The 17,079-nt window shown below is 41.3% G+C and overlaps 1 protein-coding gene across 4 annotated transcripts in view; it reads left to right on the top strand.

The window, feature by feature from the left end:
• ctps1b (CTP synthase 1b) overlaps window positions 1–11,511 on the top strand; it is a 40,003-nt gene extending 28,492 nt beyond the window's left edge. For 3 of the 4 annotated variants that reach the window (XM_060922208.1, XM_060922209.1, XM_060922206.1), the window contains exons 10-18: window positions 2,350–2,438; window positions 3,359–3,453; window positions 3,555–3,617; window positions 3,708–3,751; window positions 8,458–8,554; window positions 8,731–8,786; window positions 8,883–8,979; window positions 10,664–10,808; window positions 10,990–11,511. In XM_060922208.1, coding sequence (XP_060778191.1) covers window positions 2,350–2,438; window positions 3,359–3,453; window positions 3,555–3,617; window positions 3,708–3,751; window positions 8,458–8,554; window positions 8,731–8,786; window positions 8,883–8,979; window positions 10,664–10,808; window positions 10,990–11,047 — 744 coding nt within the window. In that variant the 3' untranslated portion in view covers window positions 11,048–11,511. The remainder of the gene's footprint in view (window positions 1–2,349; window positions 2,439–3,358; window positions 3,454–3,554; window positions 3,618–3,707; window positions 3,752–8,457; window positions 8,555–8,730; window positions 8,787–8,882; window positions 8,980–10,663; window positions 10,809–10,989) is intronic. The other variant, XM_060922207.1, reaches the window with a different exon arrangement.
• The last annotated feature ends 5,568 nt before the right edge of the window (window positions 11,512–17,079 follow it).

Genomic DNA, 17,079 nt, shown 5'->3' on the forward strand with positions numbered 1-17,079 from the left:
TCCCCCGGGTATTTATAGGCAAGATTGTGTGTGTACAGTGTATGCAAAATTTGTTTGAAAATTAAAGCCTGTCCACGTCATTGACTACCCGAGTCATATTGTACGTTATTGAGTACAACTCCCTTAAATTCTGATTTGAGCACAGATTTGGAACTTATTCGGGCGGAACGAAGTTATTTTTCCATTGTGATATATATTTCTTTTCTTCTTGAGATAAACTCAGCACGAATTCAGCAAGTTTTATCAATGTGCGTTTTTAAAGTTACTTAGTGTAGATTTTTATTTTGTGACTTCTACATTATCCATTCGGGGCAAAAACATGTCACAGAAAAGCGTTTGTATGTCAGTAAAGAAAGCAACATATTCTGTAAGAGACCCACTTTTCAAAGAAAAACACATAATGAGGTCCCAGGGGTTCTGCTGCAAAATGAAGAAGAAAGTGTGATCGTCAGTGTCTGTGAACTGTGTCTGGTTCTGCAAGATCCTCAGGAAAACTTTCAGCATATTTCCTTATAAAACTGCACAAACTGTACCTGAGACTATTTATTTTTAAATTTTTTTTTTTTTTAAGCGAAGGGTCGTTTCACACCAAATATCTACATCCCTGGCTGAAGCGCCCTTGAGCAGGGTACCAAATCCCTTACTGCTGCCCGAGTGTTGTAGTGCGGCTGCCCACTGCTCCGTGTGTGTGCGTGCGCGCGCATGCGCGTGCTCACTGTAATCACTCTAAAAGTCTTAGGCACACGTAAAGAAATGCTGTCGACCAAAAACGGCTTCAAAATAATGAAATGAAATGTTTCGACCTTTAAAAAAAACACTATAAACAGCAGTAAGCCGTAATCAATGAAACAAAGTCGATATTTGGTGTGAGATGACCCTTTGCTTTAAAAAAAAAATAGTAGTCTCCGGTACAGTGAGTGCAGTTTTATTAGGAAATGAGCTGTAGGTTTTACTGAGCATCTTACAGAAGCAGCTACAGTTCTTCTGGACACTTTGACTGTCACACTCGCTTCTTCATTTTGCAGCAAAACCCAGCAGCCTTCATTACGTTTTCTTTTTTAATCTGAAAAGTGCTCTCTTATGTAATATGCTGCTCAGATACAAACATTTGTTTTTCTGTAACATTGAATTTTGTGCTGGAAAATGAACGTTTGGACTCTGAAATGGTTTTGTACTGACTTTTTGTAATGTAGAAGTCATAAAATTAGAGACGGGATTTACGGCTCTTTGATGGGATCCGCATCTATACCTATATCCGATATCTATATCTATATGTGATCCGTTCTTTGAAAAGAGCCGTTCAAAAGACTGGCTCATTTGGCTCTTTTTAAATATTTATTCAGTTTTAAGAAGACCGCGTCTAAAGAAGCCAGATCCCTCTGCTTAGACAGTGACATCAATATGTCTGGACATACCTTTTATATAAAGCAACCTAGACTTACATTATTGTAACCCCTAAACGCTCATAAATAACCATTAAAAAACAATGAGGGCTTCAATGAATGTCCATGCAGAACGGCTTTTCTGTAAAAAAAAAAAAAAGAACCCACTCAAGAACATAGTTATCAAGAACGCAAGAATATTTTATAGAAAAACACTTGTTTTACAAAAATATTTTTCTGGCAAATGTTGCATTTTGCTTTATTGTTCGGCTCACGGGTGAAGTGCGCCCACACACTGCTCCTTTTCCTCTGGCTCATTTCCAAATCCACATCTGTTCTCCTCACTCCGACTGCAACTGAACTGACGGTCTCTCCCACTGGCTCTCACACGGTTTTTTTTTTTTTTTTGGGTACACATGAAGACAGCATGCACAACTGATGCCATCCCTCCCCCAACTCCCCAACCCTCCAATTCTCCAATTAACTACTCTGAAACAGAGCCACGCAGGTTTTTTTTTCTTTCTGGAGAGCGCACGTGCAAGCAGCATGACCACAACAGGCTGTGCTCTGACGAACACCTCCCACTCCCCGATGTCACATCGGTGCCTATTTGTCTGATAGCTACATTTGCATATCAGACAAATAGGCACCACTGTGCCCTCACCGTAACCCTTCCCTAACTCAGTGAAGGGAGGAGGAGTAAAGGAGGAGCTTTTTCATCTGAAACACAGTACAGAAAAAGAACGACAGAAAGAACGGCTCCCCCAGCTCGAGACTCGGTTCTCATCGTTCATGCCTAGGAGCCGTTCAGAAGAATCGGTTCGTTCACGAACGTCACAACATTGCATAAAATAGAAATCTATAATAAAGTTTGTATGGAAAAAAAAATAGGGTGCCTAAGACTTTTGCACAGTTCTGTCTGTCTGTCTGTCTATCTATCTATTTCAGAAACGTTCTTCTGTTTCAGTTCATAGACTCAGCATGTCTGGAGCAGAGCACACAGCAGGAAGAACCAGTGAAGTATCATGAGGCCTGGCAGAAGCTCTGCAGTGCTGAGTGAGCCCAGTGACACCTAATCCATGGCTCTGTATCAGACCAGTTGTTTGTAATACAGCTCTGTCTGAGACATAGGGGTGTCCAGTCTTCTCCAGAAAGGGCTGGTGTGGGTGCAGGGTTTCACTCCACCCAAGCAGAAGTGTGGTCCCTCCATTATCTACCGTATACCACTTATCTGTCAGGCGAAGTTGGAGTCAATCCCAGCTGACGTTGGGTGAGAGGTGTGGTACACGCTGGGCAGGTTGCTAATCTATCACACAGCTAACACAGAAATGAACAGGCATTCACACTTATGGGTGATTTAGAGTAGCCAGTTGACCCAACACACTTGTCTTTGGACTGTAAGAGGAAACTGGAGCACCCGGAGGAAACCCACGCAGGCGTGAGGAGAACACTCTACCTGGAAAGAGTGCACTTGGCCATGAAGTTCAAACCTAGAACGTTCTTGCTGTGAGGCGGCAGTGTTAACCACTGCACCAGTGTGTGCTGATGGTGTATTAGATCAGATGTGTCTCCTGCTTGATCGGAATGAAAACCTGCACGCACACCGGCTCTTTTTGCAGATCAGATTTGACGCCCTTGCTGTAGCAGATCTGAAGATATGAATTAAGTTTGAGTATAGAGTGAAAGAGAAAAGTACTTTCTGTAAAACGTATTTCACAGATTAGTTATTTGCCACTCACTGCAGCTCCATTCCTTCGTAACATTTTGCAAGTTTTTCTGTTTTAAACAGCAAAATCATTCCTATGCTGCTGAATTTACAGTAAAGCACAGAATGCTTGTACATTCTTGTTTTCACTTCTGTGTTGAAAAAAAATGCCATTCTTTTAGTACGTGCTTCAGGGCAATTAACCGGTTTGATGAGAGACTGTTTAAATAATTCAGACTTTACTCTTTTGACTGTTAATTTCCTCTTCCAGTGGTGTTTTGGTACCAGGAGGATTTGGGGTACGAGGCATTGAGGGAAAGATTCACGCTATTAACTGGGCAAGGAAAAAGAAAAAGCCCTTTTTAGGTAAAAAAAAAAAAGACAGGAGTTTAGATTGCCTTATTTCAGTATGACATTTATTCTAAAGTGTGCATATCACCATGTACAATGTAAAAATGCAATTTCAGGTGTTTGTCTGGGCATGCAGCTCGCTGTGTGTGAATTTGCTCGCAATGTGCTTGGCTGGGAAGGTAAGCTGTATGAGAGGTTCTCTGTTAGTGTTTCACATCAGTTTTTGTTTATTCTTTGTCAGATCTCATTCATGTTGTGTCTTTGTACAGATGCCAACTCCACTGAATTTGATCCTGACACAAAGTACCCAGTAGTAAGCAACCTTTTAATAAACATTTTCTGAGCAAATGCAGGCCTAGAAATTCAAAGTAAATAGCCAAACAGAAAATCAACTAGCCAAAATTTGTTCATGTATGAATTTTACTTCTGTCAAGAATAACCCAAAAGAGAGTAGTTACCACTGTTCATGACTAATGTGCATTTATTTCAAGACCCGAGTATTTTGACACTGTTGTTAAATACATAAATGAGAACAACACAGAGCACCGTAATATAATATCAACAAATAATAATATATTGGAAAACTTGGCAACTTGGTGTATGAGTATTGAAAACAAATATACTTACTATCATGACTATAGCACCCAAAATATGTCCAACATGCTTTCTGTATTTAACCATTTGAGAGAGAAAGCATTAGGAGCTTCATATTGACTAGGAATCAACTTGAAAAAAATTAATTATTCCATAAAAATTGTATCGCAGCCAAGGCCTACCCTGCTCCCACGTTTGCTTATAAGTCCTTTGTTGTTTCTCCTTCTCGTACGCTTTATCGGTGGCCTTTTTCTCCTCTTCAGACCGAGGTCGCTTTGTCCCTGTCTCTGGCGGTTTCTGTACACCTTTCAGAAAATTCCACATCGCAACAACAACAAAAACACACGTGCTTAAATTTAAACGTGATGTGGCAGCGGGGGCATGGCCAAGCGGTGGAATCATTGCACCTGATGGGGATTAACCTGTGTTTGTGTGTCTTCCCCAGTGACCGCGCCCTTTAAAAGGAGAGGAGAGCAGAGAAAGGGCACTCTCTCTCCCCAACCAGAACACGTGTGTGTGTGTGCGCGCGCATGCGGCTGGGAAGTGATAAAAGGCTGAAAAGCTAGCAATAAATAGTTCATTGAGAACTCAGTTCTGGCCTGCCGTGCTTCTGTGTTCCACCCACCTGGTCCAATACTACACGTGATTACCGCGATATTCAACAAGATGCGTTATATGCATGCGCAGTAGTGAAAAAACCGACAGCCTGACTCGTACACGATATGATTCGGAATTCTTCGGTATTTTCCGTCCTGCCGATAAACACATCGATGAACACAGACACGGCACACGCTTAATATGTGGTGGCTTTAGTTGACGGTGTGTCTGAATCGTCGCTTCACATAAATTTTTTATTTTCAACTAGCCAGCCGGGCTGGCTAGTGACAGGAATTACCCGCCAAATGACAAATTAAGTCGCCTCGGGCGACCGGACCACTGCGAATTTCGAGCCCCGAAATGTATAGTTTTACATTGCTATGGTGTTACAATAGTGGCTCTAAAGTGCTTGGTGTTGTTAGCGGAACCCCTCTTTGTGTGTGCAGAGCAGAGCCCCATACTCAAGAGAATATGGTAATGCATCGGCCTGATTTCTGATGGTTTTGACCATACGACATCTGTACGAACAACATACGTGTACCACCACACACTCTCAGAAAATGAAGTACATTATTGTACCTTTAGGGGTACAACAGCTTGCCACTGGGGCAGTACCCTCTAAGGTACTTATTTGTACCCTTTATATCCTACTTGGGAACATGTATGTTCCTTTTTGGCCCTTAAAAGGTACACATAGTTACCTTGAGGTCCAGTAATGAGCCCGAGGGGATACATTAGTGTAGATTGTACCTTGGGGGACAGAAATGGACTCCTACTGTACCCCTGTTTCTGACAGTGCAGGGAACCCTATCATAAGTGCAAGGCAATGTATCTCATAAACACTTCACCACTGGACAACAAAATTTGTATCTTTATTTTAAGCTAGATGGGTTTTTATCCAGTGCTTATCATTAATTTTGCTTTTTAAAAATAGCACAGGATTATTTACTCATACATTTTATGGGAAAATTCATGACACTTTCATATAAAACTAGTTGAAACAGTTTTATTAGTCCACTAGTTTGTTGGACAATTGACAGTTTCTGTCATGAAAGGGGAGTAGAAAAGTTTTATTGAAAGCACACTAGCAAATAGGGCTGTGCTAAGAAAAAAAAAGATACGGCAGAATATCCTGAGGCACACCTTGCTGATACGTGCATCGATTCAGATGTTACTGAATCGATACGGCAGCAAATGCTATGATGGTAGTCTTGAGACATAAACATCACCTAAGGTGCACTGTGGAATAAAGCCAGTGGGTGGCAGCAGGTCAGCTGACATGACGCAGCGCATATCTCAAACAAGCGAGCATGGACGGCATGGATGAGAAGCTGTCTGTATCCACCGCAAGCAAAACTGAGGGCAAAGCATTTTGGTTTTTGAAAACACCTGGCAGTCAGGAGTTATTATTCATTTCTGTTATAAAATGTTGCGTGGACATTCTTACTACAGATCTGTAAATACTGTAAAGTGTGCTTAAAGTCAAGTGAAACCAGAATTTTATTTCCATTTTATTGATATAATTGTATTTATTTATGTTTATTAATTCTGAAATTTGAAACAGAATATTTTTGAGTTCATTTTAGATCTCTGAGGACCTGTGTTTAAATGCTTAAGGCATTGCCCTTGCCGTGAAAGATGAATATAGCAGCTGTTGTCGTAAATTCTGTGTAGGATATGGTCATTACTCAAAAAAAAAAAAAAACTGTGTATTGGAATATGTATCATATCATGGCCTCTGTATCGTCATGTGTATTGTATCATGAGGTTGTAGGAAATACCCAGCTGTACTCGCAAACAGATCCAAAACGGAGACAAAGGCAGAGTTGAAAAACAGGCAGTGGTTGATTGAGGTACAGACAGGATATCAGAGGTGATATAATGCTCACAGTCCATAAACACAAACGAGGTCAAAACCAGAAAAGTGATACAAAATACAAGGCGTTTGGAAAGTCAATGTGTTATTAACGGTCCTTACTGTATATATGCATGCTGTGATTGCACTCTAATCAGGAACAGGTGCAGGGTAACTAGTCCTAATGGTGTGCGCACACTTTACAATCTGGCTGCGCTCCGAGCTCTAACGCACATGGACGTGAGAGATATCACCCAGGGCTTTGAACCGGTTCAAGGAACGAAAACGAAAACCGGGAACTTTTTCTATTTCACATGGAACAGAAACGAAACCAGAAACTTTATTATTTTTTATGTTCCGGAACAGAAACGCTTATTAAAAATAATGGTAACCGGTTAATACCGGTTTTTATTTCGTTCCTCAAAGTTTCTGTAGCCTACAAATAGTCATTCTTCTCCTGCGGAAGTTTCTATGACCCGCTGGGGTTCACTTCCTGTGTGACGTTCGCTGATTGAATGGAGAGAGCGGGAAGGTGGACTGCTAGTGAATACTAGGTGAATTACTGAGTGTCTGAGCAAAGAAGAGTCTGAACGATGCAACCTCCCTATTGGCTGTTTGTAAAAATGTATCAATTGTTGCCCCTCCCACGGGAATCATCGCGGGCTCGAGAGACGAGACCTGACGAGTTAGTTCGTTGGTAGCAGAACAAAATGTCTGGACACAAATCGGGTTTTCAGAAAAGGAAAGAAAATAAACGGAGGGTCGAAAATACAAAAAAGGAGGCAGAAAAAGCAAAACGAGTTTTAAGGTAGGACAAATGGTTACTTTTCTGAGGCAGCCCGCCGTGGCTGCCTGCAGGCTTATTTATTATAGCCCATTTAGTTAAAATAGTTGATATAAAATGTTTATAGTTATAGTTATGTGATGGTTGTCCTGATTTAGACTGGTGTTTTTTTTTGTGGGGGGGTTGCGCGATGTTGCACCCGGGCCCAGATTAGGGCAGAACCGGCCCTGGCTACATTTCAGGTGTAGTTTGTTTTATGTATGTATGCACTTGCATGGATGTGTACTTCCAATATGGCGCCTAACAAAATCTCGCGGCGCGGTGACGTCATGCGGTAGCCCTCTATAGGGCCTGACTAGCCTTTGGTAACACACTAAACTAATTATCTTTCATTTTTGGCACTTTTTCTGTTTGTGTAGATGGGAAGACATACTGAGAATCCAAATCACCAACATTTGAAATAATAATTGTTTTGAATTATTTCTTGTCTTATTTAATGAAGGTTGTAATAGAATTAGCCTACATTTGGCTTAAGCTGGATGAGACAGAGACATAATTTTATAGCCATTTGTTAAACAGCTGACAGGGAACGTAATTAACCGTTCCGGGAACGAAATTTTTTTGTTCTAACCGGTTCGGGAACGTCTATTTAATGGTGGAACCCAAAACCGGAAACGTTAAAATTCCGTTTCTGTTCGGAACGAACCAATAGGAAAAAAATTCCGGTTCAAAGCCCTGATATCACCAGACAAATGTTTGACATATCAAGTTTGATATTCGATGGTAACTATAGAGTAATGATGTAAAGTGAAAGCACTGGTTCACTGCTGTCCACCAGGCACCTAGCAGAGTCACACCATAATAAATGTCGTGGTGGTGTTCCTGGTGCATGGTATTCAGTGTCAAAGAAAGGAATAAATATGTATCCGTAACTGCGATGCGTCTCTCATTATTGGTATCACTGTCACAAGACAATGCAGCAATTTATTGATGTGAAATACACGACACTACACAATTCGATGGCTCATATGCTATAATATTATTCTATTCAGGTTGATTTTGTGCCCTTGTAAATATTTTGCTGATATGCTCATCAGGAGCTCTGCTTGTAGGCACTGCCTAAATATCTAATATTAATAATGATCTTAATTGTGCATCTCTAAAGAATCCTTCTCACGTGTTCATGTAGGTGATTGAAATGCCAGAACATAATCCAGGACAAATGGGTGGCACTATGAGACTGGGGAAAAGACGAACCATCTTCAAAAGCACCTCAAGTATTCTCAGTATGTTTTTATATATATATATATATATATATATATATATATATATATATATATAAAAAAAAATTAATGAAGTGTTGATGCTGTCTGTAATAAGTTTGGATATTACAAAAAGATTATTGAACAATATTCAGTGATGCTGTTGACTGCAATTAATTTCCAGTCTTTTGACATTTTAGGAAAATTGTATGGAGATGTTGAATATGTTGATGAAAGACACAGACATCGTTTTGAGGTACATATTTACATAAATACAGCAAGCCATATCGTCTGTTTGTGCTTGGAGAGTCTTTTAATTTCATCCATTTGTTCTCGGGCACTTTTCTTTCAGGTGAATCCAGAGCTAAAGCATCACTTGGAGGAAAAAGGCCTCCGCTTTGTGGGCCAGGACCAGGAAGGTGAACGAATGGAAATCGTTGAAATGGAAGGTAGGTGATGGTACAACCCCGATTCCAAAAAAGTTGGGACCAAGTACAAATTGTAAATAAAAACAGAATGCAATGATGTGGAAATTTCAAAATTCCATATTTTATTCAGAATAGAACATAGATGACATATCAAATGTTTAAACTGAGAAAATGTATCATTTAAAGAGAAAAATTAGGTGATTTTTAAATTTCATGACAGCAACACATCTCAAAAAAGTTGGGACAAGGCCATGTTTACCACTGTGAGACATCCCCTTTTCTCTTTACAACAGTCTGTAAACGGCTGGGGACTGAGGAGACAAGTTGCTCAAGTTTAGGGAGAGGAATGTTAACCCATTCTTGTCTAATGTAGGATTCTAGTTGCTCAACTGTCTTAGGTCTTTTTTGTCGTATCTTCCGTTTTATGATGCGCCAAATGTTTTCTATGGGTGAAAGATCTGGACTGCAGGCTGGCCAGTTCAGTACCCGGACCCTTCTTCTACGCAGCCATGATGCTGTAATTGATGCAGTATGTGGTTTGGCATTGTCATGTTGGAAAATGCAAGGTCTTCCCTGAAAGAGACGTCGTCTGGATGGGAGCATATGTTGCTCTAGAACCTGGATATACCTTTCAGCATTGATGGTGTCTTTCCAGATGTGTAAGCTGCCCATGCCACACGCACTAATGCAACCCCATACCATCAGAGATGCAGGCTTCTGAACTGAGCGCTGATAACAACTTGGGTCGTCCTTCTCCTCTTTAATCCGAATGACACGGCGTCCCTGATTTCCATAAAGAACTTCAAATTTTGATTCGTCTGACCACAGAACAGTTTTCCACTTTGCCACAGTCCATTTTAAATGAGCCTTGGCCCAGAGAAGACATCTGCGCTTCTGGATCATGTTTAGATACGGCTTCTTCTTTGAACTATAGAGTTTTAGCTGGCAACGGCGGATGGCACGGTGAATTGTGTTCACAGATAATGTTCTCTGGAAATATTCCTGAGCCCATTTTGTGATTTCCAATACAGAAGCATGCCTGTATGTGATGCAGTGCCGTCTAAGGGCCCGAAGATCACGGGCACCCAGTATGGTTTTCCGGCCTTGACCCTTACGCACAGAGATTCTTCCAGATTCTCTGAATCTTTTGATGATATTATGCACTGTAGATGATGAGATGTTCAAGCTCTTTGCAATTTTACACTGTCGAACTCCTTTCTGATATTGCTCCACTATTTGTCGGTCCAGAATTAGGGGGATTGGTGATCCTCTTCCCATCTTTACTTCTGAGAGCCGCTGCCACTCCAAGATGCTCTTTTTATACCCAGTCATGTTAATGACCTATTGCCAATTGACCTAATGAGCTGCAATTTGGTCCTCTAGCTGTTCCTTTTTTGTACCTTTAACTTTTCCAGCCTCTTATTGCCCCTGTCCCAACTTTTTTGAGATGTGTTGCTGTCATGAAATTTCAAATGAGCCAATATTTGGCATGAAATTTCAAAATGTCTCACTTTCGACATTTGATATGTTGTCTATGTTCTATTGTGAATACAGTATCAGTTTTTGAGATTTGTAAATTATTACATTCCGTTTTTATTTACAATTTGTACTTTGTCCCAACTTTTTTGGAATCGGGGTTGTACAATATTTCATCTCCTCTGAAAGATAGAAGTTTGGATTACAGCTTCTTCTTTTGTCTTGGCAGATCACGCTTACTTCGTGGGAGTGCAGTACCATCCAGAGTTCACCTCTCGCCCCATTAAGCCTTCACCCCCCTACCTTGGCCTGCTTTTAGCAGCTGCAGGAAAACTACAGAGCTACCTGCTGAAAGGGTGCAGACTTTCACCACGGTAAACCCAACCACTGACCTCTTCTTCTGTTTAATTCGTTCAGCCGTCTGTTGAGAAAATTCATGAAACGTCCACTTTTAACAGACCGTTAGGTATAATGAACAAAAACGTTAAACTGATGTGCAGAATGTGTTGCTGTTTGAACAATTTTCTGAGAAATTTTCTGCCTGTCTTGTCTCAGAGACACATACAGTGACCACAGTGGCAGTAGTTCTCCAGATTTGGAGCTGTCACATTGAACTCGAATTCCCATCAACCTCATAGAAGGGATATGCTCAGACACCGTGGACATGCACAAGGGGAAATTAAACGTTTCTTACTTTTATCTTCACCTGAAGATAAAATCCTGGCACCCTGTCTGAGAACCATCATAATGTAATACAGTTTCTGATTTCAATTGTACTACTGATCATTTTGTATGAGAGTGGAAGAGACCTGTTTCCTTTTAACAGTGTTAATATTTTAAGCCATCACTACAACAACACAAAGTGAATTAATGGACAATATTTAAATGACCATTTATAGACCTCTGGGATCTAAAGAAATGTTTATATGTGTATAAACATATATTTTGCACACGTGGAAAGATATCACAAATAGTCAGTGATGTAATAATACATGTTACAGCTTTTGCATAAACAGTACAAATGTTTATATTGTCATAATAAACTGGAATTGGTGCTCTAAGCCCCATTTTAAGGACTGCTAGTGTATTACTTATTAGTGCACGATTTAGCCCTTTATTCTCTGATTCTGTGCTCACTTTTAAAGGATTAGTCTGTATAAATGTCTGCATAATATCAAAAGCACATACCTGAAGACATATCTGTGTGAGATACCATTTCATTTTAAGGCTGAGAAGCTGGTCGGTATTTTACTGTTAGAATTAATTCACTTTCGCCAGTCAGCCACAACATTAAAACCACTGCCAGGTGAAGGAGGCAGTGTGATGCTCTGGGCAGTGTTCTGCTGGGAAACGTTGGGTCCTGGCATTCGTGTACAGTAGATGCTACTTCGACACGTACGACCTACCTAAACACTGTTGCAGACCAAGTACATCCCTTCGTGTCAAGGGCCTCTTTCATCAGGACACTGAGCCCTGCTACACTGCAAAACCTGCTCAGGAATGGTTTGAGGAACATGACAGAGTTCAAAGTGTTGACTTGGCCTCCAAATTCCCCAGATCTCAGTCTGATTTGAGCATCTCTGGGATGTGTCCCCAAAGCTGTGTCCTTTCCCCTCTACTCTTCTCCCTGTACACCAATAGCTGCACCTCCAGTCATCAGTCTGTCAAGCTCCTGAAGCTCGCAGACGACACCACCCTCATTGGACTCATTTCTGATGAGGATGAGTCTGCCTACAGGTGAGAGATTGACCATCTGGTGTCCTGATGGCCAACTTGGAGCTTAATACTCTAAAGACAGTGGAGATGACTGTCGACTTCAGAAGGAGCTCTGCCAGACCCTCCCCCATTATCCTGTTTGACTCCCCAGTAACCTCTGTGAAGTATTTCCACTTCCTGGGCACTATAATCACTCAGGACCTCAAATGGGAGACAAATACCTCCTCTCTCACCAAGAAAGCACGGCAGAGGATATACTTCCTGCGGCAGTTGAAAAAGTTCGATCTGCTAAAGACAATGATAGTGCACTTTTACACCACCATCATTGAGTCTATCCTCACCTCCTCCATCACCTTCTGGTACGCTGCTGCCACTGCTAGTCGCTCTGCCGAGAGGACGATTGGCTGCAACCTTCCGTCTCTTCAGGACCTGTACGAGTCCAGGACCCTGAGGAGAGCAGAAAGGATTGTGGCCGACCCCTCTCACCCCAGACACAAACTTTTCGAACCACTCCCCTCTGGTAAGAGGTTGCAGTCCATTAGAAGCAAAACCTCACGCCATAAGGCCAGCTTTTTCCCCACTGCAGCATGGCCTCATTGATAAGGTCAGAGACCCCACTGACTCTAACCTCACACTGTGACATTAATGCACTTTGTTTCTGAACTGCAGTTCTGCACATTTCAAGGTCCTGTTATACATCTCCATTCTGTGACCGTTTATTGCACATTCCAGCTCACAGTGTACAGCTTGGTTATTTATTTAACCCACTGCACATATTCTCTTCCTCTCATACAGTCTTATCATGTCTCTTCTCCATCTTCTTCATGTGATCTATTTTTGCACATTCCAGACATACCGTACAGCTTGGACTCTAACAACTCATGGACATACCTCTTAAATATGTCCACTTTTCAAATTTGTATATTTCAGATTCTTTTATTTCTTATTCTGTGGCTATAGCTACTTTTTGTCTTTGCTAAATTCTTCTGTCTTAACTGTTGAAGCACCAATCGCCAAAGCAAATTCCTTGTATATGAGCGCTGACTTGGCGATAAACTTGATTCTGATTCTGTTGGACAGATAAGTCTGATCCATGGAGGCCCCACGTCACAACTTGCAGAACTTAAAGGACCTGCTGCTAACGGCTTGGTTCCAGAAACCACAGCACACCTTCAGAGGTCTTGTGGAGTCCATGCCACGTTGGGTCAGGGCTGTTTTGGCAGCATAAGGAGGGCAAACACAATAGCAGGCTGGTGGTTTTAACAACGTTATAGCTGATCGGTGTATATGTTGCAGAACACCGAAAAGGCTAAGCCGGGTGAAATTAGATCCATTGAACTCTGGAAGTTTCTGTGACATACTCGAGCTCACATCTTTTCAAGGAAACAGCAGATATCGTGTTGGTCACTAAACTATTTACAGAGCTTGAAAATCATGAACTTAATTGCTCATATTTTCTTTTTGGTGTCTTGAAACTAGTCTAGTCATTTATTGGTTGCCGTTTTGTTAATAAAACTATGAAAAACAGTAGATGCACTGCCTACTGTTCAGTTCAATTTTTATTTGCAAAGCACTTATAACAGGAGATATCGTCACAAAGCCAAAGGTACAGAACTCCAGAAGCAGGTGGTTTACATCCCTAATGAACAAACTGCCTAAGCAGACACGAAACGTTCAGAGGAAGCAGACTCGAAAGGGGACCGGTCCTCTTCTGCTTGACACCATCTCATCTCATTATCTCTAGCCGCTTTATCCTTCTACAGGGTCGCAGGCAAGCTGGAGCCTATCCCAGCTGACTACGGGTGAAAGGCGGGGTACACCCTGGACAAGTCGCCAGGTCATCACAGGGCTGACACATAGACACAGACAACCATTCACACTCACATTCACACCTACGCTCAATTTAGGGTGTTTTCACACTTGGTCCCTTTCAGCCACTAACCGAACTCAGATCGATGACTCAGCATTTTTTGCGCATATGTGAACACTCCAACCGTACCCAGACCCCTTTAAAGCGAACCAAACTGAGGTGGTCTCAGAACGGTTCGCTAAAAATCAACGGTACGGTTCGCCTAATCTGCGCATTGTGAACAAAAAGCGCACCGGGTTCACTTCACCTTTTTCACTGTAGTTTAACCTTCTTTGTTTGCCGTAGTTGGTCACGTGACTGTAGCAGGGAAACTCAACTTCCTTTTGGGACTTACCACAGCCGCTTTACAGTTCTCTGAACTTACTGACTGATGAGTCAGCCACAATAATATAACTATATATCACTGTCTCTCTCTCTCTCTCTCTCTCTCTCTCTCATATATATATATATAATATATATTCTGACCCGAGGTAATTTCCCGATCCCTCCCCGTCTCTCTCCTGCTCATTTCCTGTCTCTACACTGTCCTATCCAATAAAGGTGAAAAAAGCCCAAAAAAAATCTTTAAAAAAAGTTTATTTATATATATATATACACACACACATACACACAGTGGTGCTTGAAAGTTTGTGAACCGTTTAGAATTTATGTTTCTGCATAAATGACCTAAAACATCATCAGATTTTCACACAAGTCCTAAAAGTAGATAAAGAGAACCCAGTTAAACAAATGAGACAAAAATATTATACTTGGTCATTTATTTATTGAGGAAAATGATCCAATATTACACATTTGTGAGTGGCAAAAGTATGTGAACCTTTGCTTTCAGTATCTGGTGTGACCCCCTTGTGCAGCAATAACTGCAGCTAAACATTTCCGGTAACTGTTGATCAGTCCTGCACACCGGCTTGGAGGAATTTTAGCCCGTTCCTCCGTACAGAACAGCTTCAACTCTGGGATGTTGGTGGGTTTCCTCACATGAACTGCTCGCTTCAGGTCCTTCCACAACATTTCGATTGGATTAAGGTCAGGACTTTGACTTGGCCATTCCAAAACATTAACTTTGTTCTTATTTACCCATTCTTTGGTAGAATGACTTGTGTGCTTAGGGTCGTTGACTTGCTGCATGACCCACCTTCTCTTGAGATTTAGTTCATGGACAGATGTCCTGACATTTTCCTTTAGAATTCGCTGGTATAATTCAGAATTCATTGTTCCATCAATGATGGCAAGCTGTCCTGGCCCAGATGCAGCAAAACAGGCCCAAACCATGATACTACCACCACCATGTTTCACAGATGGGATAAGGTTCTTATGCTGGAATGCAGTGTTTTCCTTTCTCCAAACATAACACTTCTCATTTAAACCAAAAAGTTCTATTTTGGTCTCACCCATCCATAAAACATTTTTCCAGTAGCCTTCTGGCTTGTCCACATGATCTTTAGCAAACTGCAGATGAGCAGCAACATTCTTTTTGAGAGCAGTGGCTTTCTCCTTGCAACCCTGCCATGCATACCACTGTTGTTCAGTGTTCTCCTGATGGTGGACTCATGAACATTAACATTCGCCAATGTGAGAGAGGCCTTCAGTTGCTTAGAAGTTCTCCTGGGGTCCTTTGTGATCTCACCGACTATTACACGCCTTGCTCTTGGCATGATCTTTGTTGGTTGACCACTCCTGGGGAGGGTAACAATGTGCTTGAATTTCCTCCATTTGTACACAATCTGTCTGACTGTGGATTGGTGGAGTCCAAATTCTTTAGAGATGGTTTTGTAACCTTTTCCAGCCTGATGAGCATCAACAACACTTTTTCTGAGATCCTCAGAAATCTCCATTGTTCGTGCCATGATACACTTCCACAAACATGTGTTGTGAAGATCAGACTTTGATAGATCCCTGTTCTTTAAATAAAACAGGGTGCCCACTCACACCTGATTGTCATCCCATTGATTGAAAACACCTGAGTCTAATTTCACCTTCAAATTAACTGCCAATCCTAGAGGTTCACATACTTTTGCCACTCACAGATATGTAATATTGGATCATTTTCCTCAATAACTAAATGACCAAGTATAATATTTTTGTCTCATTTGTTTAACTGGGTTCTCTTTATCTACTTTTAGGACTTGTGTGAAAATCTGATGATGTTTTAGGTCATATTTATGCAGAAATATAGAAAATTCTAAAGGGTTCACAAACTTTCAAGCACCACTGTGTGTGTATGTATGTATGTGTATGTATATATATATATATACACACGTGTGTGTGTGTGTGTATATAAAAAATTTTTTTTAAATATAATAATATAAATTTATTTTCCTTAATCTGCACTATTTTGATCAAAGAATACAGCAGGGCAAGCATGGCAGCAGACATTTTGATTCAAGAGAATATTACCCAGAATTCCGTGCACTGGGGGTCTGAGGGCTCTAGAGGACCTGGTGTGAACAGAAAGAGGACTGAGGCCCCATCAAAGCTTAACTGGACCAGAAAGAGAACCCAGTCCTCTTTGTAATAAATTCACAGTGTGAACACAAAAAGAACTGAGTTCTTTTTCTGTTGGTCCACTTAAAGAGGACTGAGTCTGGTTCCTTTAAAGGGGACCAGGTGTGAAAACACCCTTGGAGTCACCAGTTAACCTAACCTGCATGTCTTTGGACTGTGGGGAAACCCACGCGGACACGGGGAGAACATGCAAACTCCGCACAGAAAGGCCCTCGCCGGCCACGGGGCTCGAACCCAGGACCTTCTTGCTGTGAGGCGACAGCGCTAACCACTACACCACCGTGCACATGGCGGTCTTTTATTACAAATCTACAGCATCCAGGTGAAATTATTCATAAACACAAAGCTTGGGGTATAAACTGTTTTAGGGAAGTGCACATTTTAAGGTATACTTTTATGATGAACATGCCTCATTGCCACAAATAATGTGTAAGTTAAAAATAATAAAAAATAATAATAAAAATGAGTACCAGTGTCCAAAATTAGCACATCTGGCATACAAGAGAGTTTTGTTGTCCGTAATAAAACTTATAATAATGTAAGCACTAGGACTC

This window comes from Neoarius graeffei, chromosome 5, assembly GCF_027579695.1.
Source record: "Neoarius graeffei isolate fNeoGra1 chromosome 5, fNeoGra1.pri, whole genome shotgun sequence".
Taxonomy (NCBI): domain Eukaryota; kingdom Metazoa; phylum Chordata; class Actinopteri; order Siluriformes; family Ariidae; genus Neoarius; species Neoarius graeffei.